At 46.4% G+C, this 22,464-nt stretch overlaps 1 protein-coding gene across 3 annotated transcripts in view; it reads left to right on the top strand.

The window, feature by feature from the left end:
• Positions 1 to 571: 571 nt before the first annotated feature.
• Positions 572 to 22,464, top strand: part of HEBP1 (heme binding protein 1) — a 55,017-nt gene continuing 33,124 nt past the window's right edge. The window contains exon 1 of one of the 3 annotated variants that reach the window (XM_072126789.1): positions 572 to 789. In XM_072126789.1, coding sequence (XP_071982890.1) covers positions 712 to 789 — 78 coding nt within the window. In that variant the 5' untranslated portion in view covers positions 572 to 711. Of the gene's footprint in view, positions 790 to 16,940; positions 17,042 to 20,078; positions 20,244 to 22,464 lie in introns of those variants that run through there. The other 2 variants (XM_072126791.1, XM_072126790.1) reach the window with 2 other exon arrangements.

Genomic DNA, 22,464 nt, shown 5'->3' with positions numbered 1-22,464 from the left:
GAGACTTCATACTGTAAGTGACTGTGGTATTTTTAGGGACGCCGGGTGGAGATGCTGCACGGAGCTGAAGATATCCGGCCGTGAATTCAGCAGTGATACTTCATGGATTGGAGAACCCGGAATAAAGTCCTCCCGATGGAAGAGATTGTCATCTATAAGGTACTAGATGCCAGGGCAAAAGAAGCTAAAAGACCAGTATACCAGTATGTCTGTGTGCTTCTCTTAGAACCCTTCATCCTGGTGGTAGATGTCCTTTAAGCTATAAGCTATCTACGTCCTAAAGGCGTTAATGTTCAAAATAGGCTGTAGTAAAAGCAACAAAGCTATGTTTTCCAAGACTGTTTTGACTTACAGTATGAGGCCCAGGGAGCACAGAGAACATAGTGTAGCTATAAGTGTATATTATTTATATGAGACTGCACTTATATGCACAAAAATTGTCTCCTAAATAATGAGTGCAAGCACAAAATTCTGCTGAGCTCACTACTGGAGTCACGCTATTAGGCATTGCCCTGCCTCTATCTCCACCCAATAATGCACACAGGAAGACAAACAAGAATGCTGCTTTCTCTACTTCCCATTCAGTTCCACAACCCAGAATGGGGAAGGCAGGATAGTTATAGACACTTCAGATATATCAGAAAAGAAAAAAGTACTGAGGTCTGAGAATCAATCTGCTGTCTCTATTGAGATCCTTTACACTGAGCAGAAATGTTTGGTATGATAAAGAACTCACTTTTTGGAGGAGTAGAAGTTAATGATGGGACACTGATTAAGAAACAAGAAAAGGTAAGAAGCTACACACGTCTGTGCATTGTCTTTAATACACCTCTAGCCATTGCAATATCATAGATGACATCTATTCTGCATTATGATTGTGTGAATGCTTATTCACATATGTCACCGCCTGAATGAGATTAGAACTACTGTAGGATTGGGCTGAACCTTTAATGCATTAAATGCTTGCAAAATGGTAATCTTTTTCTAAAGAGGGAATGTTTGTGACAAAGATGTCCCAGTACTATACAGAATATTGCAGCTAAACTGTTGCTTTCATTAACTAGGGGCGCAGACAGGTAGAGAATTTCTTTGACTAGCAAATGAATGTTGTGTATTGTCTGAGTAGCTACACAGAAAGCAATCCCAGTAAAAACAGTGACAAGAATTTACGAGCTGTCTCTTTAAGGACCACAGCCATTCTAATATACTACAGCTGGTTTAGGAACAAAATGATTTAGTAACTACTTGTACAGAATGTATAAGTTTGTAGAACCATTCTCTTTCCGGCACTGTCACCCGATTGTGAATTGACTCAGTTTTGAAACAGAATTAAAGCGATCGGCAACCAGCCCCCAGTGTCTTTCATTTGGGCAATACAAGGCACCGGGGGCAGGTTGCTGATTGCATGCCTTCCCATAGAAATGCATATGCAATCGGCCATGGCACAACCCTGCGCAATCATGTAACGGCACCCTTAGAAGGTTTTGGATTAATAAGAAATTCCCTATAACTTCACGCTGAAAAATGTTCTTAAGAAATATTTTAGTGTGTAGGTGTAACGTAGAAAAGGGAACACAACAGATTGACATCACACAAATTTGTGCAAAATGTGTGTTTCATATCCAGAACATGTGCAATGACCCTCATCGAGACTGAATGTAGTGGCGGCCTTCGACCACCACTTTATTCAACTCCCACCGACTTAAAAATGCAGAATTCATAGTTGGGCACAGTTCACACCTGGGCTTGCCAGACTCTGTTACCCTCTCTGTTATGAATAGGAAGCAGCCAGCATCTTGTTTGCTGATATTGTGATGGACTTGTAATGGAAGGCATCCTTCCATACAGGGGCGTAACTACAGAGGTAGAAGCCATAGCAGCTGCTATGAAGCCCACAGTGTCAGGGGGCCCCGGCATCTGGGGTATTGCATTTGTGCTGTGCTCTAAATGTGTATGCAGATGTGATGTGTATGTACTGTATGTCTGTGTAAATGATGCATGGGTGTATATGGTACTGTATGTATATATGTATATAAGGTGTGCATATACTGTATGTATATTTTTAAGGGGTTTGTGGGGCCCCATTCAGAAGTTTGCTATATGGCCCTGCCTCTCCTAGTTACGCCACTGCTTCCATACATAGAAGTCAATAGGGAACAGAGGCTTTCCATCAATCTTCTATTCCTAGTGTCCATTCCACTCTCCTTAAAACCCCAGACCAGTTATTAATGGAGTCCCATAGAAGTAAACAGAAAGCAGGTTAAGCGTGCACACCTGCTTTTCTTTGTGTCTATAGTATCACAGGGGCAGTGGTAATGTTCAGTTGACTCCAATTCTCCATCTTTAACAGGTTGGATGAGTCAGAAGAATTAGGTGTAAGGTGTACAGGAAGAATCTGAATTGTACAATAGGAAAAATGTGAACTGTGTTTCCAGATATGTGAACATGTAAGGCTAAGGTTCATGTTGTGTCTATGCAAACAGTGAATACACTAAGTAATTATGTCCACATTTGTGTTGTAACTTGGCAAAAGGGCTTTTGTTAGTGTCTTTGTGCAGTTATTATTGTAGCTTGTATATACAATACATACTGTAATGTAAAAATGCTTCATGTACATATACTCTGACCTGTTGTATTACCAGCTGCAGACACTTCAATTGATCTGAAAATATAACAAAATGCAAATGTGCAGTAAAGCTGGTCTCTCCCAAAAATATCTCAATCTGGAATCTATGATTCTAGGAGTCTCTCTACTGAACTACTTATTATAGTATATGACAGTCCAGTACCACAGGGGGGCAGGCTGTTTATGAGACTGCTGGATGTACTGTAGCTTTAAAATTATTTTTTGGTTTTGGGTCTAAACATTTTTGTCTATTAATATGAAATAATTTTAATTGTCATACAGTACAAACTGTAGTACCTAATGCATTGTCTATGCAGAAAGGGAGAGAGAACATTTACTCTATAGAATGTATGCTCTCTAGGCTCCACTTGGCCCCCATTTATTAATATATTTGTGTCTGTTAAATCTCTAATCTATGGTGGGAACCACGTATTTATCAAGTGCACTAGAAATAAGAATCTATTTTTGCATGCGATTATATTAAATAATTGAAATTGCCATAAAGCATGTACTGTATTACCTAATGCGCTGCCTATGCAAAGAATGCAGAAAGGGAGAGGGAACATGTTAACTACAGAATGTGTGCTCTCTAGGCTTTACTTGGCCCATAATCAGTATATTAGTGTTTTTGTTAAATCTCTAATCTATGGTGTGACACACATATTTATCAATGGCACCAAAAATATATTTGTGTCATGCATGCCACTTTCTGAACACTTTCAAGATGGCTTATTTCTTGACTTTTAGCACTGTAAATGTGGATACATTGCAAATTACAATGTTGCCTGCAGAAAAACCTTTTTAAAAACATGGCTATATGCAACCAAGCAAATGCAGTCAGTATAAAGGGAACGTGCATCTGCAAAATACACCCAGCATGTATTTGGAGGTTGTGGTTGTTATCAGGAGATGCCTAGAACGCTGTCACTTAAAGATAATGTTTATTACAAAGTCTGTTATACCAGAGGTCTTGTTTAATACCATTTGTACCACTCACAGTGTTAAATTAAAAGGGTTGGACCCTTTATTTTTTGTGTTTTCTAACGTGTGTATGTGTGGGGGGCACGATATTCGGTAGTTTCCCAATATACTGTCAAAGCTCTGCACTGCTTTCTTGATGTGTAAAGTGAAGCCTCCTGTTCATTACCTGATCTATGAAAAATCTTGGACTCCAGTCACACTGCATAAGTTGCAAGGAAATTTTATTGACACAAACAACATGTGACGTTTCCGGTCAACAATAGACCTTTGTCAAACTCAGTCTGTCTAAGTGATATCAGATGAGGGAGGTTGCTTATAGCAATGAAAGCGCTGCCATGAAGGGATGGCGGCCTGTGCCGCTTAGAGAAGAGTGGCGCGTCACACTTCTCTAAGCGGCACAGACCGCCATCCCTTCATGGCAGCGCTTTCATTGCTATAAGCAACCTCCCTCATCTGATATCACTTATACAGACTGAGTTTGACAAAGGTCTATTGTTGACCGAAAACGTCACATGTTGTTTGTGTCAATAAAATTTCCTTGCAACTTATGCAGTGTGACTGGAGTCCAAGATTTTTCCTACACTATATGGGATTGGGACCCTCTCCGGAGCACCTGCACCGAATATTGATTACAGTGTGCAGCCAAAATCCAATTTTAAATACCTGATCTATGAGACATTCTTGTCCATAAAATGGCCGCAGATGGTGGGTCTTATCCATGAATCTTATATCCATGAATACTATCATAAGGTCATGTTTTAAAATTAGGTCTGGTGATCCCAATCCTCTGTAGACTAAACTGACAAAATACTTACCTCCCGACTTTTGGGCTAGAGAAACCACAGCCATTGTTCTGCCCCTTGCCTCACCCCAAACATAGTCTAATATTGACCTTAATGCCACACACATAGGTTAATGCCTCCTCCTGTGGCCAATCTTCCCACTGAGAACCCATATAATACCCCTTAATGCAACTTGGCAGCATATATATCTCCCCTCATGTTGTGGCCTCCTGTCCTTCATGATCCCCTCATATTGTGGCTCCTGTCCTTCATGATCCCTTCATATTGTGGACTCCTGTCCTCCATGTTCCCCTCATATTGTGGCCTCCTGTCTTCCATCTCTCTCATATTGTGGCCTCCTGTCCTCCATCTCCCTCATATTGTGGCCTCCTGTCTTCCATCTCCCTCATATTGTGGCCTTCTGTCTTCCATCTCTCTCATATTGTGGCCTCCCGTCCCCTGTGATCTCTCTCATATTGTGACCTCCTTTCTTCCATCTCCTCTCAATATATGTAGGACTGCATCTCTCAGTGCTACTTGTCAATTTTTTAGACACTCACTTATGAATTTGTTTTTCAGTTTATAAATACAAATATATAAAAAGTTATGTTTTTAAATCCTCTCTCTGTGAATTCAGTTTTCTTAAAAGACAGCATAGAGCTAAGCTTGGAAATCAATCATAACAATCAAGCATGAAAAATTAGGGACACTTACTTATAGAGCCAGACACTGTGACTGTGGTCATTTTATTATATTTGTTATTTATGGCCTCCTTCCTTCTAAAATCGACTTTTAAAAGTATGCAAATGAGCCTGAGGTGCTGCCCTTGCCCCACTCTAGACCCAAGCACATTTGAGATGCAGTTAAAGATATACACTCACCGGCCACTTTATTAGGTACACCATGCTAGTAACGGGTTGGACCCCCTTTTGCCTTCAGACCTGCCTCAATTCTTTGTGGCATAGATTCAACAAGGTTCTGGAAGCATTCCTCAGAGATTTTGGTCCATATTGACATGATGGCATCACACAGTTGCCGCAGATTTGTCGGCTGCACATCCATGATGCGAATCTCCCGTTCCACCACATCCCAAAGATGCTCTATTGGATTGAAATCTGGTGACTGTGGAGGCCATTTGAGTACAGTGAACAGCCTGAGATGATTTCAGCTTTATGACATGGCGCATTATCCTGCTGAAAGTAGCCATCAGATGTTGGGTACATTGTGGTCATAAAGGGATGGACATGGTCAGCAACAATATTCAGGCAGGCTGTGGCGTTGCAACAATGCTCAGTTGGTACCATGGGGCCCAAAGAGTGCCAAGAAAATATTCCCCACACATGACACCACCACCACCAGCCTGAACCGTTGATACAAGGCAGGATGGATCCATGCTTTCATGTTGTTGACGCCAAATTCTGACCCTACCATCCAAATGTCGCAGCAGAAATCGAGACTCATCAGACCAGGCAAGGTTTTTCCAATCTTCTACTGTCCAATTTCGATGAGCTTGTGCAAATTGTAGCCTCAGTTTCCTGTTCTTAGATGAAAGGAGTGGCACCCAGTGTGGACTTCTGCTGCTGTAGCCCATCTGCCTCATAGTTCGACGTAATGTGCGTTCAGAGATGCTCTTCTGCCTACCTTGGTTGTAACGGGTGGCGATTTGAGTCACTGTTGCCTTTCTATCAGCTTGAACCAGTCTGCCCATTCTCCTCTGACCTCTGGCATCAACAAGGCATTTCCGCCCACAGAACTGCCGCTCACTGGATGTTTTTTCTTTTTCGGACCATTCTCTGTAAACCCTAGAGATGGTTGTGCGTGAAAATCCCAGTAGATCAGCAGTTTCTGAAATACTCAGACCAGCCCTTCTGGCACCAACAACCATGCCACGTTCAAAGGCACTCAAATCATGCTGAAATAAAAGGTTCCCAATAGATACAAACAGGAAAGGTTGGTTTCATCAGCCAGGGAAGGTAAAAGTAATCCAGAAGGATATGAGTTACTGTTGTACAGCATAGTTACATGGGCTGGATTTCTTGGACTGGAGGCAGGAAGGTAGTGGGGGTCTTCCAGTCCACACCTCTAGTCCACTACAGGTGTTTCCCGTAATCCAATGTGTTCTCAGGTGAGGTTTGCTGAGATCATCAGTGGGGAATAAATCCATTGCACAGAATGTCAGTCTGGGGGAGTGAAGCCTAGAAACAGGTCATTGACTAAAAAACTATACAGGCAGTCCCTGGGTTACATACAAGATAGGGTCTGTAGGTTTGTTCTTAAGTTGAATTTGTATGTAAGTCGGAACTGTATATTTTATCATTGTAACCCCAGCCAGAACTTTTTTGCTGTCTTTGACAATTGGATTTTAAAATTGTTGGGTTGTCATAAGAATCAGTATTAAGACTAAAGCTTTATTACAGACACCTGTGATAACTGTTACAGCTGATTATTGTATCCTAGGACTAAAGTACAATAAATTACCAACATCCAGAGGTCCGTTTGTAACTAGGGGTCGTATGTAAGTCGAGTGTTCTTAAGTAGGGGACCGCCTGTATAGTGCAACATGAGGTATGGACTTTGAGATTGTATTCGGTGTCAGATATTAGGCCTGCATATAGTGATTTATCAAGCTGTAAAGTTAGAGCTGGACAGGCATAGGATTTTGTGTGGTACTAGAACCCAGGAATAAAAGCACAATTGTAATCTTCCTGCCTATGCAAACTCTGTCATCGTCGCTCTCCCTCATTTGAACTGAACCCTTACATTTACTTTAGTAAAATCATAGCTACAGGGGTTTTCTGCTCCACTGTGCATCTACTGTGTTGAAGTCACCTTCATTGTATGCATGATGTGTGGCCCATTATCAATTTAATCGTTAATCAATTGGCACCCCATAGTGGTACAAATAAACGATGCATATTTTTCTATAAAAACAGTTGCATTAACCCCTTTGCGCACCAGGACATACTATAACGTCCTGGTGCTGCGGGAGATGTATGGAGAGAGCTCACAGGATGAATAATAATAGCTGAATAATAATAATACAGCTGACATCCGCCTGTTAATGCCAGGTTAACTGATTAACAGGTTAACTGCCACAATCGGTGCCAGAACCGACCGTAGAAGTTAACCTTTTAATTATTATTATTAAAGGGGTATTCTGGGAATATGAACGTGCAACATCCCCACCGGGGCCTAGCCTTTTCTCGGGGCCTGGAGTCAGCCGGGGCCCGCAGTACCTGAGTGGCTGGCGGTTGCGGCCTAGGCACGTTAGTGTCACGGTGCTTGGTATGGGGGAACCGCAGGGCTGTCCTACAGCCTGGCAGGTCTCCAGCAGGTGGTGTTGGCAAGAAATGATGAGGGAGAGGCTGCTATAGCGGATCTCCCTGGGACAACCCTTTGGTGTCTAGAGTATTAGTCTCTGTGTGGTGGACAGGGTGCCTGTGATGATGGCAGCTGTAGTAGCAGGGACCAGACGGAGGCAGAGGTTGAACAAAAACAACTTACAGTTCTTTATTGGAACCGACAGGAACCGCAGCAACGTGCCTTAACAAAATGGTGGAGTACTGAGTTGCAGTTGGAGGGAGCCACAGGAGGTAGATCGCCAGCCTGGATGCAGAGGGCAGGCTGGGAGGTAGCTGTGTCCTAATAGAAAGCTTCAGCTTGTCCTGGAGTGCTTCAGGTATCACCCTTGAAGGTAGGATGATACCTCTTTCCTCTCTCTGTCTAACTCACTGCTTGATCTGACTGGCTAGTCTTTCTGACTGAATCCTGTCAGACTCACTTCTCTGCTTGAACTGACTGTTGGAAATCTCCAACCGTCACTTTTTCTCAGCTCTTGGTCATGTGGTGGTTACTCCTCCAATTACATCCCAGCTTACAATACATTAGGATAATACTTGTGATTGGATGACACATTTTACATCACATAAAGCAATTAACTCCTGCCTTACCAGGCAGGATCTACCACTGCAGAGTTCATCTGTGTTATCTAGTGTGATGTAGTGACATGCTGTGAGGCTAATCAGACCCTACACAGGCTGCAAGCTACATGGTGGGACGTATTTGCAAACACAGCTCTGCCTTGCATCGGCGAGGGTGTTGCATACCCCCGGGGCAATTGAAAGAGCCGCCCTCGGCTCGACTACAGACTGATTGGGGCGCAGAGGTAGATAGGGGCACTTCTGTGAAGTGCAGGCTACATGATCTGTAAGGACAAACCGCCCATGGTCCTGGAGACAGGCACCTGGGTTGGTGTCGGACTAAGACAAGGACATGTGTGACAGTTGGTTGCTGACGCCATTAAACCAAACTGTACAGTAGGAAAGGTGTGGTGTCATGTACTGTAATCCACTCCTTGCACCGGCGCCTGTATATTTGTTATATAAACACTTCTTCCCTGGCGACAAATATATAGTGTATATATGCATTACATTGGCATATGTGACACAATAAAACATTGTACAATGAACAAGTACCTGCCGACTAACATTCTTACCCTTGTATGGGTGGCATCCAGGTGCTAACTCTGTAACACCCCCGGTCCCCTAAGGACCCGCAGTTTACGGACTACCCCCACTTGCAAAGCTTTGGTTTGAGGCATAAGATAGCGGTCAAGGTTTACATATTGGAAGGTCCGACACAGCCACACTACAATCTGAAAAGCCTATAAAAGGTTAGTGCAAACTACAGACATAAATTGACAGTGTGCAAACATTTTGTAAACTCACATTGGCTTAGGAGCCCAATGGGTACACATCTTATAACATTACAAACGTTACAGATAGTTAGGCTACTCAGGGTAGCAGCATAAAATGTCTCTTTACCTGAAAAGGAAAGGCATAAAAGTGCATGTAGAATGTCCGTACCTAAAAGGAAGGCATTAAGTGCAATATAAAAATAAATAAAGTAGCAACTTTTCCTTGAGGTTGGCAAAAGTCTCTCAGAAGGTCTTTAATAGCAAAGTCCATCTTCTGGGTACAGCCCTTGAAGTGGGAAAAGTGCAATAAAGATGCAAAGGGTCTCCTCTATGTGTAGAGGGACAGAGTCCTTTTGTAGGGGTGCTATCATAGCACATGACAGTGGGCAGTTCAAGGTATGTCTCTTGACTGAAATAAATAAATAGGGGTGAGAGTCCCAGGAAAGTCTCTGGCTCTTGTGGAATGGTGGGCGCTCAGCACAAATGGGATAGCAGTAATAATATTTACAATATGTACAATAAGCAGAGTACCTGGTAAGGCTTTCAGCCCATCAGGGGTTACTCAGTATCTTCTTCGGTGGTAAGTACTTCGGTGTCAGAAAAGCGTACCTGCCTCCTCCTTCTGTGTGACACCAGTTGGTACTCCTGCAGGTACGCAGGAGCTTTACCTTTTGTCTCCCTTTGAGACCTCCGAAGTTCCGGCCTGGAGAAGATAACAACCTCCTCATCAGCCTCCTCTGAGTCAGGCGCTGGAGTCGGAGTCTCAGCTGCCTCTGATGCTTCAGGGGTTGCAGACACTGGAGCCGGATCATCCTCCACAGGCAGCAGTATTGGAGACTGCGGTGGGGATGATGGTCTCTCTGGGGTACCTCTTACTGGAGTGGAAACACAGTCACAAGTTCTAAGAAACTGGGGGTAGGTGAACACAAGGAGGTCTGTAAGTTGGGGGTCGAGGTGAGAGGTGTGGACATAGGGGCAAAAGGACGAAGACATCTCTTCAGCCGGTTCCTATGTACCCGGAGTAGTGGACGGTCTCCTCTTGAAATCTCGTAGACTTCAGGGGAGAGACTGTCCCTAACTAGGTATGGCTCACGCTCCCAACGCCCATCTAGCTTACTGGTGGGATGGTTGTTGCGCAGCCACACTCGATCTCCTGGGGCAAGAGGCTCAGCACAGGCATTACGATCGAAGTCCCTTTTTTGTTTCTCTCGGGCCTCTTCCAGCCGCAGATCCACAACTTCTCTGGCATCCGCCAGGCGCCTCTGGTGTTCGTGAACCCAGTCAGTCTGGGGGAGTAAAGACTGGGAATCAGGGGACTCCATGTCCCAGGTCATATCAGCAGGGAGATGGCCGTGTCTCCCGAACATCAGATAATACGGGGTGTATCCTGTGGAGCAATGAGTGGTATTTTTGTACAGGTACACTAATTCGGGCAACAGTTTTGGCCAGTCAGCCCTTTTTGCAGGGGTCAGAGTCCTCAGCATGTTGATTAGAGTCTGATTCATCTTTTCGCAAAGCCCGTTGCCTTGGGGATGATTGGCTGTGGTCCTCAGCTTTTTGCAGCCATATAGAGTGCACAGCTCCTGGAAGACTTGGGACTCAAATGCTGTTCCTTGGTCTGTAAGGATCTGGTCCGGACAACCATAGGGGAGGATGAAGCTCTTCCACAGGGCCGCTGCAGTGGTCCTTGCAGATAGATCTCTGACAGGTACTGCAACCACAAATTTGGTATAGTGGTCGATGATCGTGAGAGCATAACTGTGACCGGATCTGCTGGGCTCCAACTTCACATGATCCAATGCCAGGATCTCTAAGGGCCGTTGGCTCACAATGGGATGTAGAGGGGCCCTTTGATTGTGTCGCTCTCCTCGAGCGATGGCGCAGGCTGGGCATTCCCGACACCAGGCTTCGATGTCGGGCTTCATGTTGACCCAGTAGAAGCGTCTTCGGAGGGTGGCTTCAGTCTTCTGAGCGCCAAAGTGTCCGGACTGGTCATGGTACATTTCCAGTACTATCTTGGCGTCCCTCCTGGGAATCACAATCTGGTACAGCCGGTCATAAGTGATAGGGTCCAGAGTTCTTCTCTTTAGCAGACCCTGATGCATGTTCAGAGTCTTTCTCTGGCGCCACAATTGAGACAGTTCTCCATCAGCTCTTCTGCGGCGGATTCTTTCAGGCACTCGCCCACTAGAGAGATAGTCCATTACTTCTCCTATGGCGCGGCTATCAGCCTGAAGACTTATCCAGAGGTCCTTTTCCGCAGGGGGCTCTGACTCTTCTTGAGGAGTAGCTGGCGCTGCCTCTGACGGTAAGGAGTAAACTCTCTGGGCATCTTGACGCACAAACCGGGCGTAGAACGCTGGCATCTCCACATCTTCCCACTGAGCATCCGTGGAGGGTCCCTCCCACTGGTCAGGGAGACGTGACAGAGCGTCGGCGTTGTCATTGGTCTTACCAGCCCGGTACTTGATGGTAAAGTTGAAGTTGGCAAGTCTGGAGGCCCACCGTTGTTCCAGTGCTCCAAGACGAGCGGTGTTCAGATGCGCCAAGGGATTATTGTCTGTGAAGACAGTGAAGAATGATGCAGCCAGGTAGTCCTTGAACTTTTCGGTCACAGCCCAGACTAACGCCAGAAACTCCAACTTGAAGGAACTGTAGTTCTGGTCGTTTTGCTCCGGTTCTCGGAGGGAACGGCTGGCGTAGGCTATGACCCTTTCAGTTCCGTTTTGGAGCTGGGATAGTACAGCCCCTAGGCCTTGCTTGCTGGCATCAGTGTATAGGGTGAAAGGCAGACTGTAGTCTGGATATCCCAACACCGGAGGCTCAGTCAACCGTTGCTTGAGCCATCTGGAAGGCAGCTTCTCATTCGGCCATCCACTCAATGGATACTCGGGAACGTTGGCTCTCTTTTGGCAGGCCCCTTAGAAGCTCTTGCAGGGGAGCCGCCAGCTGGGCAAACTTCGGGATGAAACGCCTGTAATAACTGGCAAATCCCAGGAAGCTTTTGATGTCCCGTACGGTTGATGGGGTAGGCCAGTCGTGGACAGCTGCAATCTTCTCTGGATCTGGCTCAATTCCATGAGCGCTCACCACATGTCCCAGGTACTTGACGCTAGGTTGTAGCAGGTGGCACTTGGATGGCTTGACCTTCAACCCATGTTGGGTCAGGATTTGGAAGACTTCAGCCAGATGGAGGAGGTGGTCTTCATAAGTCTTGGAGTAGATGATGATGTCGTCCAAATATAGCAGGACGGTCTCGAAGTTGCGATGACCCAAACATCTCTCCATCAGCCGTTGAAATGTGCCTGGGGCGTTGCATAGCCCGAACGGCATGTTGTTGAACTCGAACAGGCCCATTGGGGTGGTGAAAGCCGTCTTCTCTCTGTCTTCCGGCGCCATGGCCACTTGCCAGTAGCCACTGGTCAGGTCCAGGGTAGAGAAGTAGGCAGCTGACCCTAGGGCTGCGAGGGATTCCTCGATTCGAGGCAGAGGATAGGCATCCTTGTGGGTGATATTGTTGATCTTCCTATAGTCAACACAGAATCGAAGGGTTCCAACCTTCTTTTTCACAAGGACCAGTGGGGCAGCCCATGGGCTGTGACTCTCCCGGATAACGCTGGCTGTCTTCATCTCTTGTACCAGCTTTTTCACCTCTTGGTAGCGGGCTGGAGGTATGGGCCGGTATCGTTCCTTGATAGGAGGATGAGAGCCAGTAGGGATGGTATGTTGGATCAGGGTAGTCTGCCCAAAATCCAGTGGGTGTTTGCTGAAGGCCTGGTGGTGCTTCATAACGACATCCAGGACACCTTGTACTTGGTCTGCAGGAGTAAAATCGTCATCTCCAATATTGAGCTCAAGCCACCAGGATTGCTCGGCAGGCTCACCTTCAGCACTTTGCTTCAGTTCCAACTTTTGGGAGGCAGACAGAGAGGTTTCCACCAAGTCTTCAGGATGGACGCTGAAGAGAGTGGCTACGGCCTGGTACTTTCTCAGATTCACTGGGGAGTCTCCCACATTTAGTAGTCGAATGGGTACTTGTCCTCGGGATACAGTGACTAGGCTCCTGGCGGCTAGAATGGGCAGGTCTTCATCAGCTGGTAGAGGTTCTACTATCGCCTGGTAGTCTTGACCTTGGACGCCCATGCAGGCTCGACACCATACTAACGTCTCAGTCCCAGGTTGAAGGCGGACAGGTTGGGGATCCTTGATCCGGGCTCTGCAGATTTCTCCATTAGGGCCAGCAAACTTCTGTTGCGCCGCTAGAACCTGCATAGTCTCCTGAATTACCTTCCGGGAACCATTGGACACTGTTGGCAGGGAGTCGTGGAGAGCCTTCAGCACTTCAGGGTAGCAGTTGCGGAGGACATTGGTACCCAGTACCAGGGAGAAGTTACTGTTTTCGGGCACTCGTGTCACCACTACGCCCTGTCTGGTTAACTCAGTGTCTCCAATGGTTAGCGTGGGTTCCGAGTAGCCACGGATGGGTACGGGCTTTCCATTTGTAGCAATAATGTTCAAGTAAGCCTTGGGCGGCTGGACTAAGGATGCTCCTCCTCGGCATTTCTCGAAGGCAGTACTCCGGAGGGTGGTCACTTGAGAGCCGGTATCAATTAAGGCCGGTAGGGTAACTCCGTTGATGGTTACATAAACTGGGCATCCAGTTAGCATCTCGGGGACTTACAGGTTCTTCCCTTGGAGGTCGTCCCTTAGCTCCAAGGGTTTGTCGTTTAACTGACGACATCCATCCTCTTCATGCCCATATTTATGGCAGTAATTGCACCGCTGGCGGGGTTTCTTCTGACTCCAGGTGCTTAACGACTTCGCTTCTCTTGGGCGCTGTTTGGCTGGGGAGTCACGAGGGGTAGCTGACCGTACAGAGTTCTCTGGAGGTTTCTTCCTCATAGCGGAGACAGTCACTTCCAACTGGGTCAACCGATCGAGTATTTTATGCAGGGTGTCCGCCAGATTAGGGATCTGTCCTGCTAAGCCAGCAACTTCCGTAGCCGCAGGAGTAGGTGATGTCGACTGCGTTGGATGGCAACCTAGAGCAGAGTCCTCCATTTCCACGGATTCAGGCTCTTTCTGCGGTCCAGTAGGCGGTCGGTCCCCTAATATGTCAATGGCAATTTCCTTAAACTCAAGAAAGGAGGCCTGGGCATGTTGAGAAGAGATGATCTTTAGTTGACACCTTTGATTTCTATCAACAAGTCCATTAATGAATTGTTCCCTCAGGGTTTGATCAGAGGTTTCAGCGTCTTTGGGATCAAGACGGGTTATGGCCTTCCATGTCTCCTGTAGGGAGAGGGCAAAGTCTCGGAGGGACTCTTGGGGCTTCTGTCTTTTCCCGAAGAATTGCTGCTTCAACTCTGTGGCAGTACACTTGTCAAAGGTGTTGCGCAGCCTATCAAGAATTTGGACCACATTCTGACACTGTTCTCGGGGCCAAGACTTGACTTCCCTGAGAGCGGGTCCTTTCAACTGCCCGGTTAGAATGCCCACTTTCTGTTCCTCTGTGAACGGGTACAGGGCGAAGGTGGCTAACAACTTGTCCCTGAATTCAGGGAGAGTGTGTGATTCTCCTTCGTAGTGGGGTAACCAGGGGGCCCCCGGATAGTATGGCATAGTCAGAGGCATAATGGTGGGGGTCACAGGGCCACTAGCAGTAGCAGGGCTGAAGGGACTCTCTGGAGGACTTAACATGCTCCGGTACCCTGAGGAGGAACCAGGGGACGGGACTTGTTCCAGTCCCGTATCTTCGTCCTGGGCGGACATGACTGGCCTAGCTGAGGGAAGTCTGTAGGGTTACACAATGTCCGTTGCTATGGGCGATGACTAGAATGGGACGTGGGCACTTTAAGACACAGTCACTATTCCCTGGGATGTGAGCCAATAACCTAGCGTTGGAAACAATCTCTACCCCCCTTTAACTTCCCCAGCGGTACTCACTCAGGATCAGCCGCGGTGACAGGACAGCTCCGGTGCATGAAGGACGTTCCCGATGTCCGGCAGGCAGCAGGGGCTCGGTGATGCTCAGCGGTGTTTTCCTCCAGTCGCAGGACACGTGCGCCGGAACTCCGGATGAGGCGCACGCTACTGGCAGGCTTCAGGCGCGGCCTGCGCCGAAATCCAAGATGGCCGATTAACCCTCTTCGTTGCCGGCCGCACACGCTCCAGCTCCTCCTCCACGGTGCTTCGCGCCACTCGCGCAGGGGGCGGAGCCTAGTGACGACTCTGGAGTTCCCGCCAGTGAGGATTTGGCGGGCTGGAAATACTTGCTGCGCCACAGCCTTGTGAGGTAAATGCTTCAACCGATCTGCACCAACTGTAGTTGAGCTAACAGAGTCCGTTGGCAGGGATTAACCCCCTGATTGCTGGAGCGATGCTTGACAGCGCTTGGCAGCAGTAATAAAGTCAATGTGAAATATAGCACAAAATCACTTGAGCCTATACCCGAATGGTAGCAGGGTTAGGCAGCACAGTAGTTTTTCAATAAAGGATAGTCTCTAGTGCCAGAATAAGGCACAGAAGTAATGATCCTGTGTTCGTGACGCCACTTGCAACATCCCCACCGGGGCCTAGCCTTTTCTCGGGGCCTGGAGTCAGCGGGGGCCCGCAGTACCTGAGTGGCTGGCGGTTGCGGCCTAGGCACGCTAGTGTCACGGTGCTTGGTATGGGGGAACCGCAGGGCTGTCCTACAGCCTGGCAGGTCTCCAGCAGGTGGTGTTGGCAAGAAATGATGAGGGAGAGGCTGCTATAGCGGATCTCCCTGGGACAACCCTTTGGTGTCTAGAGTATTAGTCTCTGTGTGGTGGACAGGGTGCCTGTGATGATGGCAGCTGTAGTAGCAGGGACCAGACGGAGGCAGAGGTTGAACAAAAACAACTTACAGTTCTTTATTGGAACCGACAGGAACCGCAGCAACGTGCCTTAACAAAATGGTGGAGTACTGAGTTGCAGTTGGAGGGAGCCACAGGAGGTAGATCGCCAGCCTGGATGCAGAGGGCAGGCTGGGAGGTAGCTGTGTCCTAATAGGAAGCTTCAGCTTGTCCTGGAGTGCTTCAGGTATCACCCTTGAAGGTAGGATGAAACCTCTTTCCTCTCTCTGTCTAACTCACTGCTTGATCTGACTGGCTAGTCTTTCTGACTGAATCCTGTCAGACTCACTTCTCTGCCTGAACTGACTGTTGGAAATCTCCAACCGTCACTTTTTCTCAGCTCTTGGTCATGTGGTGGTTACTCCTCCAATTACATCCCAGCTTACAATACATTAGGATAATACTTGTGATTGGATGACACATTTTACATCACATAAAGCAATTAACTCCTGCCTTACCAGGCAGGATCTACCACTGCAGAGTTCATCTGTGTTATCTAGTGTGATGTAGTGACATGCTGTGAGGCTAATCAGACCCTACACAGGCTGCAAGCTACATGGTGGGACGTATTTGCAAACACAGCTCTGCCTTGCATCGGCGAGGGTGTTGCAAACGTCTGACACAAAAACCCTTAATGATATAAATAAATTAATACAACAATACTCAATGTCATTAGTCACAAAACGGAGCTTAAATAGTTTGATTTTATGATTTACAAAATTTATGGCCTCTCTAAAGTAGGTGGAGTTATCACCCAGATGGTCGCCACTGGAAACTACAAGTTCCATGATCCTTTAGTTCTCAGTAACTCCTCCTCCCTCTTATGCTCTGCTCCCAGTGATGATGTAACAGACTTTCTTGCTCTGTTACCATAGCAATGATGTGTAACTGCCATCACCACAATACCGGCCATACTGGATGCACTTCAACCAACCGACTACAGCCAAATTGAGGGGTGATCATGTGACCCGCCCTGGCAGGTGCAGGACATGTGATGTGGACATGTGACCAGTGGCCATCTTCTGTCCTGTGTCTTCTCCACAACGGACCGTGCGGAGGAAATTTACAAACTGATTAAAGGGTCAGCAGCATTTTAATTCTTCATTACAGTCTATGTCACCAGCATTTTCTGCTAAGGGGAGCAAAATTTTAAATGACAACTAATTACATATAAGGTTATATTTTAAGGACCCATTTGTATATGAATTATGCTGATTCCTGGAATACTCCTTTAAGTGCCGTGGTCGAACCTAATTTAGGTTTTAATGGGCGCTGCCCCCCCCATCATTGGAGGGTGGCAATTGGTTGCCATGACAGCCTACAGTCTCATGGAGACTTGTAGGCTTGCTATGTGTAATGATCTCTAATAGCCAGCAGATAGCAGGCTATTACAAATCAGCAGTACAATTGCTATATACTGCAATATATACTGGAGGGTCTGAAACAATGGTAAAAAAATCTTTTTTAAAAATGTTAGAGAATTAAAAGTTTAAATAACCCATTTTGCCTAGATCATATTTAAAAATAAACAGTAAAAATCATAAACATGATAGATATTGCACTGTCTCAAAATGCTCGTTCTATCAAAATATAAAAAAGATTATTCATGGCTTTGAACACTGTAAAGGAAAATAGAGGCCAAATCTCTGAATCGACACTTTTCCCCCATTTTTCCATCCATGAATAATAAAAAACTGAAAATATTTTTTAAGTACAAAAGATTTTAATTTTTTTAAAACTCTCTATAAAAATTTGGTATCCCTTTGATCGTACCAACCCAAAGAATAAAAAGAAAGTGTCATTTGTCCCGCAAATAACAAGCCCTTATACAGGTACATCTCTGTAAATGTAAGAATAAAAAAGTTATTGCTTTTGGAATGAGTGGAGTAAAAAACAAATGCAAAAATGAAAAACTGCTTGTCCTGTAAGGGTTAAAAAAGCCAAAAAGTTTGAAATGGGACAATGCTAAAACCATATTTAAAAAGCAAATATGTTAAACGCTACAAATTGAAAAAAAAAATAAAAAACATCAACTTTTCCATATGTGACACAAGGATTTAAAGGAAAAATAAAGTGAGGAATGAGAAGTAGATCTGATGGTAGATCCATCCTGCCTGCCTCTGCCCTAATCTGCAATTTAATAATAAGGCTGTACTAGCATATACTAGCATTATCTCCCAGTGCCCTGCCAGGCTAGTACACGCCCCAGTAGCCTCTGCAGTTAATTTACATATTTATAAAATAAAGTTTTAAACAAGTAAGTTCAAAGATTATTAAATTACAGGTTAGGGCAGAGGCAGGCAGGAGGAATCAACCATTAGATCTACCGTATACACTCACCGGCCACTTTATTAGGTACACCTGTCCAACTGCTCGTTAACACTTAATTTCTAATCAGCCAATCACATGGCTGCAACTCAGTGCATTTAGGCATGTAGACATGGTCAAGACAATCTCCTGCAGTTCAAACCGAGCATCAGTATGGGGAAGAAAGGTGATTTGAGTGCCTTTGAACGTGGCATGGTTGTTGGTGCCAGAAGGGCTGGTCTGAGTATTTCAGAAACTGCTGATCTACTGGGATTTTCACGCATAACCATCTGTAGGGTTTACAGAGAATGGTCCGAAAAAGAAAAAACATCCAGTGAGCGGCAGTTCTGTGGGCGGAAATGCCTTGTTGATGCCAGAGGTCAGAGGAGAATGGGCAGACTGGTTCTAGCTGATAGAAAGGCAACAGTGAATCAAATCACCACCCGTTACAACCAAGGTAGGCAGAAGAACATCTCTGAATGCACAGTACGTCGAGCTTTGAGGCAGATGGGCTACAGCAGCAGAAGACCACACCGGGTGCCACTACTTTCAGCTAAGAACAGGAAACTGAGGCTACAATTTGCACAAGCTCATCGAAATTGGAGAGTAGAAGATTGGAAAAACCTTGCCTGGTCTGATGAGTCTCGATTTCTGCTGCGACATTCGGATGGTAGGGTCAGAATTTGGCGTCAACAACATGAAAGCATGGATCCATCCTGCCTTGTATCAACAGTTCAGGTTGGTGGTGGTGGTGTCATGGTGTGGGGAATATTTTCTTGGCACTCTTTGGGCCCCTTGGTACCAATTGAGCATCGTTGCAACGCCACAGCCTACCTGAGTATTGTTGCTGACCATGTCCATCCCTTTATGACCACAATGTACCCAACAACTGATGGCTACTTTCAGGAGGATAATGCGCTGTCATAAAGCTGGAATAATCTCAGACTGGTTTCTTGAACATGACAATGAGTTCACTGTACTCAAATGGCTTTCACAGTCACCAGATCTCAATACAACAGAGCATCTTTGGGATGTGGTGGAACGGGAGATTCGCATCATGGATGTGCAGCCGACAAATCTGCGGCAACTCTTTGATGCCATCATGTCAATATGGACCAAAGTCTCTGAGGAATGCTTTCAGCACCTTGTTGAATCTATGCCACGAAGAATTGAGGCAGTTCTGAAGGCAAAAGGGGGTCCAACCCGTTACTAGCATGGTGTACCTAATAAAGTGGCCGGTGAGTGTATATACTCGGGTGTAAGCCGACCCGACTAGCCGAGCATCGGGGGCACCAGAAAGTGAGTATGTAAGTTCTTTTTTTTATTGATTTGGTTTATTAAACCGAGGTGAGGTTTTTCAGCAGATTTTTTTGTGCTGAAAAACTCACCTTACACATGAGTATATATGGTACTTCTGATAGTAGATTCCTCATGGTAGGTTTCCTTTAATAAAATAATCTGTAAGTAGTGTAGTGCTATTGAAAAACAATTGTTTCCCTTAAAAATTGCTATGTCACAGTTGGTCTGAAGAGGATAATGATACAAGTTAGCTGTCCTATTAACCTGGATAGTAGACATATAACATGTTACCCCCCCCCCCCCCCTTGCAATTCAAGAGTGTTTTTTTTTCTATTTCGCAACTCCCTGCTACATTCCAAATAGATTGTCTCATCAGTTAAAATTTTGTCCTTATTGGTTACTAAATAACATGGTCAAACATTTCCAGGAAAACATGTTACCCAATGTAGTGAACATATATTAACAAACTACAGCAGTGTATGCCACAAAAATTTCTTTACAGACATACAGAAATTTAAAGACTATACATACTCCGATTGGGAACTCTGCCTTTCAGCGCTGGGGTCCTTGGTTCAAGTCCCAGGGTCAACATTTGCAAAGAGTTTGTATGTTTTCTTTAAGTTTGCGTGGATTTCCTCCGGGCCCTATGGTTTCCTCCCACACTCCAAAACATACTGGTAGGTTGATTAGATTGTTAGCCCCATAGGAACAGGGACTGATTTGGAAAGCACTGCGTAATCTGTGTGCGCTATATAAATAAAGGAATTATTATTATCTTTATATCTGTCTATCTAACCAATTAGCTATCTAGCTTTTTTGTCTTTTTATTTATCTATATATCTTCTATCTACCTATTATGTATCCATCTATCAATCGATCTTTTATGTGTCTTCTACTGTATCAATCGATCTCTTATATCTATCTTCTATCATCTATCAAGCTGTGTGTGTATATATATATATATATATATATTGTGAGACACTGAAGGGGTTAACTGTGGATGGGCGGTATGTTTCCCCTAGGTTTTCATACTATGCGAGGCCTGAGTGCTGAGGTTGTGGTGTCCAGCACCTTGGACACAGGTGGTGGGAGCAGCCTAATCAGTCTGCATAAAGCCGCTGAGCAGAGCTGAGAGTGTGGTCTCTCTGAAAGGAGGCTGGGGAGCACACAGCCCTGACCTCTGTGCCTGGAGCAGCGACTTATTTTAGGTACTAGTGGTGAGTTAAAGAAACTCTGTTTAGTTAGATCCCTGACGGGTAGGATTTTGTTTGTTTAATGCCTGAATGTAAAGGCTGTTTTATTTTGCTGCTGCAATAAACGCAGGCGAGACCTGTTTTGGACTGTACCTTGGTGCCACTGTCTTGAACTGCATCCCAACACCCCGCTACCACGGTCTCTACTGGGCCAAATCTCCCACATATGGTGCTTCGGATTGCGGGCAGTTCAAAAGACACACACCTGAAAGGCTTGCTACATCCTGCAACATTGCAAGGCCTGGGTGAAAGCAACAGGCAAATTGCAGGATAAAGCCAAGATGGAGGACTTTATTAAAGCCATGCTCCAGCAGCAGGAGGAGAGATCCCGCCAGCAGCAAGCCATGCTCCAGCAGCAGGAGGAGAGATCCCGCCAGCAGCAAGCCATGCTACAGCAACAACAGGAAGAGTCCCGAGCTAATTGACAGCTGCAGCAAGCCATGCTCCAGCAGCAGGAGGAGAGGTCCCGCCAGCAGCAGGAAGAGTCCCGAGCCATGTTCCAGCTGATGATGGAAAAGTTTTCCTGCATTATGGCGGCATCGCAGGCGACGGCTACTGAGGGGTCCCATGCTGGTTTGCAAGGGTATCCGGTTGTCCAGCATTCCGCACGGGCTGCAGTGCAGAAGGCCTTACAAAAGATGACGGCGACCGACGACGTGGAGGCGTATCTCACTGTGTTAGAGCGAGTAGCTGAGCGAGAGGAGTTACCAGCTGAGCAGTGGGCAGATATCCTGGCGTCGTTCCTGACAGGCGAATCGCAGAAGGCCTACTACGACCTGAGTGAAACAGAGGCCCGTGAGTACCCCCTGCTAAAGGCGGAGATTCTGGCTCGTCTTGGGGTCACCATACAAGTTCGTTCCTGCCGGGTCCACCAGTGGGCATACTCTGAAAATCTACCCCCGCGCTCCCAAATGCATGACCTGATCCATCTTGTCCGGAAGTGGCTACAGCCCGAGGACTGCACTCCAGCACAAATGGTCGAGAGAGTGGTTCTTGACAAGTTCACCCGTTCTCTGCCCTCTCGGCTCCAGCAATGGGTTGGACAGGCCGGTCCCACAAATGCTGAGGAACTCGTGTCCCTAGTAGAGAGATATCAGGCTACGGAGGATCTTCTACTTATCTCTCCCACACGAAGCAGTGCCAGTGACAAGGACATTAAACCATCTGGTAAGACTGCTACTGCAGAAAAAGGGAAACAGGTCAGGTTGGGAGGGGGTCCACTGGGGGGCTTGGATACACAGAAACCCAGTGAGGCTCGTGACAGAGGTCATAGCCGTATCCAGTGCTGGCGATGCCATGAAATGGGCCATATTGCTGCCAACTGTCCCCTGTCAGTGGAGCCAATGGACTGCAACCAGACCCGGCGAATGTCACTGTTTGCCAGGCCGGTTCTGGCAGCCGAGTCAGTCACAGATGCAGAACCCCAAGTGTGTATGGTCACAATCGGTGGTCACACGGTGGAAGCCTTGCTAGACTCAGGGAGTCTGGTCACCCTGGTGCGGGGAACTTTGGTTGATCCTGGACTGTACAGTGGGCGTAAAGTGGGAGTGTTATGTATACATGGGGACACTCGCGAATTTCCCACTGCCGTCATCAACCTACATACACCTTGTGGTACTGTCACCCATGAAGTGGGGGTGGTGGG

This window comes from Engystomops pustulosus, chromosome 10, assembly GCF_040894005.1.
Source record: "Engystomops pustulosus chromosome 10, aEngPut4.maternal, whole genome shotgun sequence".
NCBI lineage: Eukaryota > Metazoa > Chordata > Amphibia > Anura > Leptodactylidae > Engystomops > Engystomops pustulosus.
This window is presented reverse-complemented; position numbering and strand designations above follow the sequence as displayed.